General features: G+C 56.7%; 1 protein-coding gene across 1 annotated transcript; it reads left to right on the forward strand.

Moving 5' to 3' along the window:
- The first annotated feature begins 609 nt into the window (after positions 1 to 609).
- On the forward strand, positions 610 to 2,007 carry LOC107276865 (uncharacterized). Its single transcript, XM_015760825.3, has 2 exons — positions 610 to 1,333; positions 1,447 to 2,007. Exons 1-2 carry the CDS (start codon positions 1,207 to 1,209, stop codon positions 1,839 to 1,841), a joined length of 522 nt encoding a protein of 173 aa, XP_015616311.1. The 5' UTR covers positions 610 to 1,206; the 3' UTR covers positions 1,842 to 2,007.
- The last annotated feature ends 201 nt before the right edge of the window (positions 2,008 to 2,208 follow it).

Below are 2,208 nucleotides of genomic sequence, written 5' to 3' on the forward strand. Positions count from 1 at the left end.
GGTTTAGAAGTATCCTAGTCGTTGGGTGGGAGTAGGGGTTTGGTGGCGTGGAGATCCACCTCTATGAAGTCAGGCGACGACCACCGCTGCTTCCGAGAGACAAAAGACACCTCCGATCATCCTGAGCAATGGACGGTAGGAACAACTACACCCTCACCATCTCGATCATGGTGTACGTGATCACCGTGATGCCAGGTTACCTGCAGAGTGTCTGGGCCAAGATGGAGACGGTGCCAGTCATGCTGGGGCATGCAGCCCCATAGGTACGAGATCATCTAGTTGCGTGTGTGCGCGTGGCAGATTCTTGACGATGGGGAATAAGTTCATCTGAGGTCACTTAACTTGTCAACGAATCTAATTTTTGTTCCTCAACCGAAAAACCAGACACAACGGGTCCCTCAACTATTAAAACCGGTGCAGATAAGGTCCCTTGGCGGTTTTGGCGGACGTGGCGCCTACGTGGCTAATTTGACTCGGTCTTCATCTGATGTGGCACTGACATGGCGCTTACGTGGCAATTTAATCCAGAAAAAATAATAAAACCCATGGGACCCACATGTCAGTTCCACACACAAAATAATAAAAAAAGTGGGCCCACCTGTCATTCTCATCCCTCTTCTTCCTCCTCTCTCTCCCCATCTCCCTTCATCTCTCTCTCGGACTGGGATCCTCTCTCCAGGCGCAACGGAGAGGCAGTGGCGCATGGCGGCCGGCGGGAGAGGAGGGAGCGGCGCGACAGCGGAGGCACGGCCCGGCGGCTGTGGATGGAAGAGGAAGGGGCGGCGGAGCTTCTTTTCTCCCTCTCGGTCTCTCCCCTCTCCACGCCATAGATCTCTCCCTCTCCCACTTACCCGCAGCCATGGCGGAGGACGCCCCCAGAGCCGCCGCCGCCGCCGAGGGGAGCCAGCATGCGTCGGCCGCGGAGGGAGGCTCCGCCGCCGGCCCGCCGCTCCCGCGGCACCAGTCGCCAAGGCCACGGAGGTGCTGCTCCCGTCGCTCAACATCTGGCCGCTGTCGCAGCGCACGCCGGCGAGGAGCAGACATTGATTTGATTCCAAGATTTTTTTTTAGCAAGGGTCAAGAACCCCATTTCTTAATTAACCCTTTCTTTTACTAAAAATGATCGTACCAGTACAGGTTCAGCCAAAGCGGCAAGCGATTTGATTCCAAGATAGTATCAGCTTAGCTAGCAGTGGCTAGCTAGCCATGAGTAATAGTGGCAAGGAGCAGCGGCGGATGGACCGGTTCATCGTGATCCCCTTCTCCACCTGCCGTAATGGATCCAGCGTGGACGTCGTCGATGGAGGCGGCAAGAGCGGCAAGAAGCCCCAAGGTTCGTTGTTTGGAGTCTTGGATGCTTATTCTTCACTTCTGCTCTATCTTGTCGATTGTTTTTTGCGGGGTGATTTAGGAGTTTGGTATTAGTGATGTTGTGTACGTGTCTAGGCGGCGGCGGCGAGGGTGGCGGCGCGGCGGACCACCACCGCCAGCACGTGGCGCACATCGGCTGGGACGGCAGCACAAACACCACCACCAGCCTCCGCTCATGGAACCGCGCCGCGCCGCCGTCCTCCTCCTCCTCCACCACCACCGCGTCCACCTCGTCAGCCTTGGCGGCGCCGGTGACATCAAGAAGGAGTCGGCGCCGGCGGGGCCTCAGTTGTGCAGCTCATGTCCTACCGTCTGCCGCAGCCAGGGCCAACTCCCACCGCCCCTTCCTCTTCCGCCCACAGCTGCCAGAGCCGTGCCTCCGCCACCGCGCCGCTCCCTTCTCTCCCGCCGGCCGCCGTGCGCCGCTGCCTCTCCGTCGCACCTGGAGAGAGGATAGGGCAGAGAGATGAAGAGAGGGAGATGGAGGGAGAGGAGGAAGAAGAAGAGGGGTGAGAATGACATGTGGGGCCCACATGGGCCCCACCATTTTTTATTAATTTATGTGTGAAACTGACATGTGGGTCCTACGGGTTTTATTATTTTTTCGGAACGAATTGCCACGTAAGCGCCACGTCAGATGAAGACCGAGTCAAATTAGCCACGTATGCACCACGTCATCCAAAACTACCCTTAAATTAGCCACGTATGCACCACGTACATTGCACTACCTTATAAACCGAGGCATGGACGCTGCCGGCGAGAAACACTAAAAGTTGAGATGGGCAGATCGTACAATATTTGCAAATGGCATTGCACGATTCAATGCCTTTGTGAAGG

This window comes from Oryza sativa, chromosome 11, assembly GCF_034140825.1.
Source record: "Oryza sativa Japonica Group chromosome 11, ASM3414082v1".
NCBI lineage: Eukaryota > Viridiplantae > Streptophyta > Magnoliopsida > Poales > Poaceae > Oryza > Oryza sativa.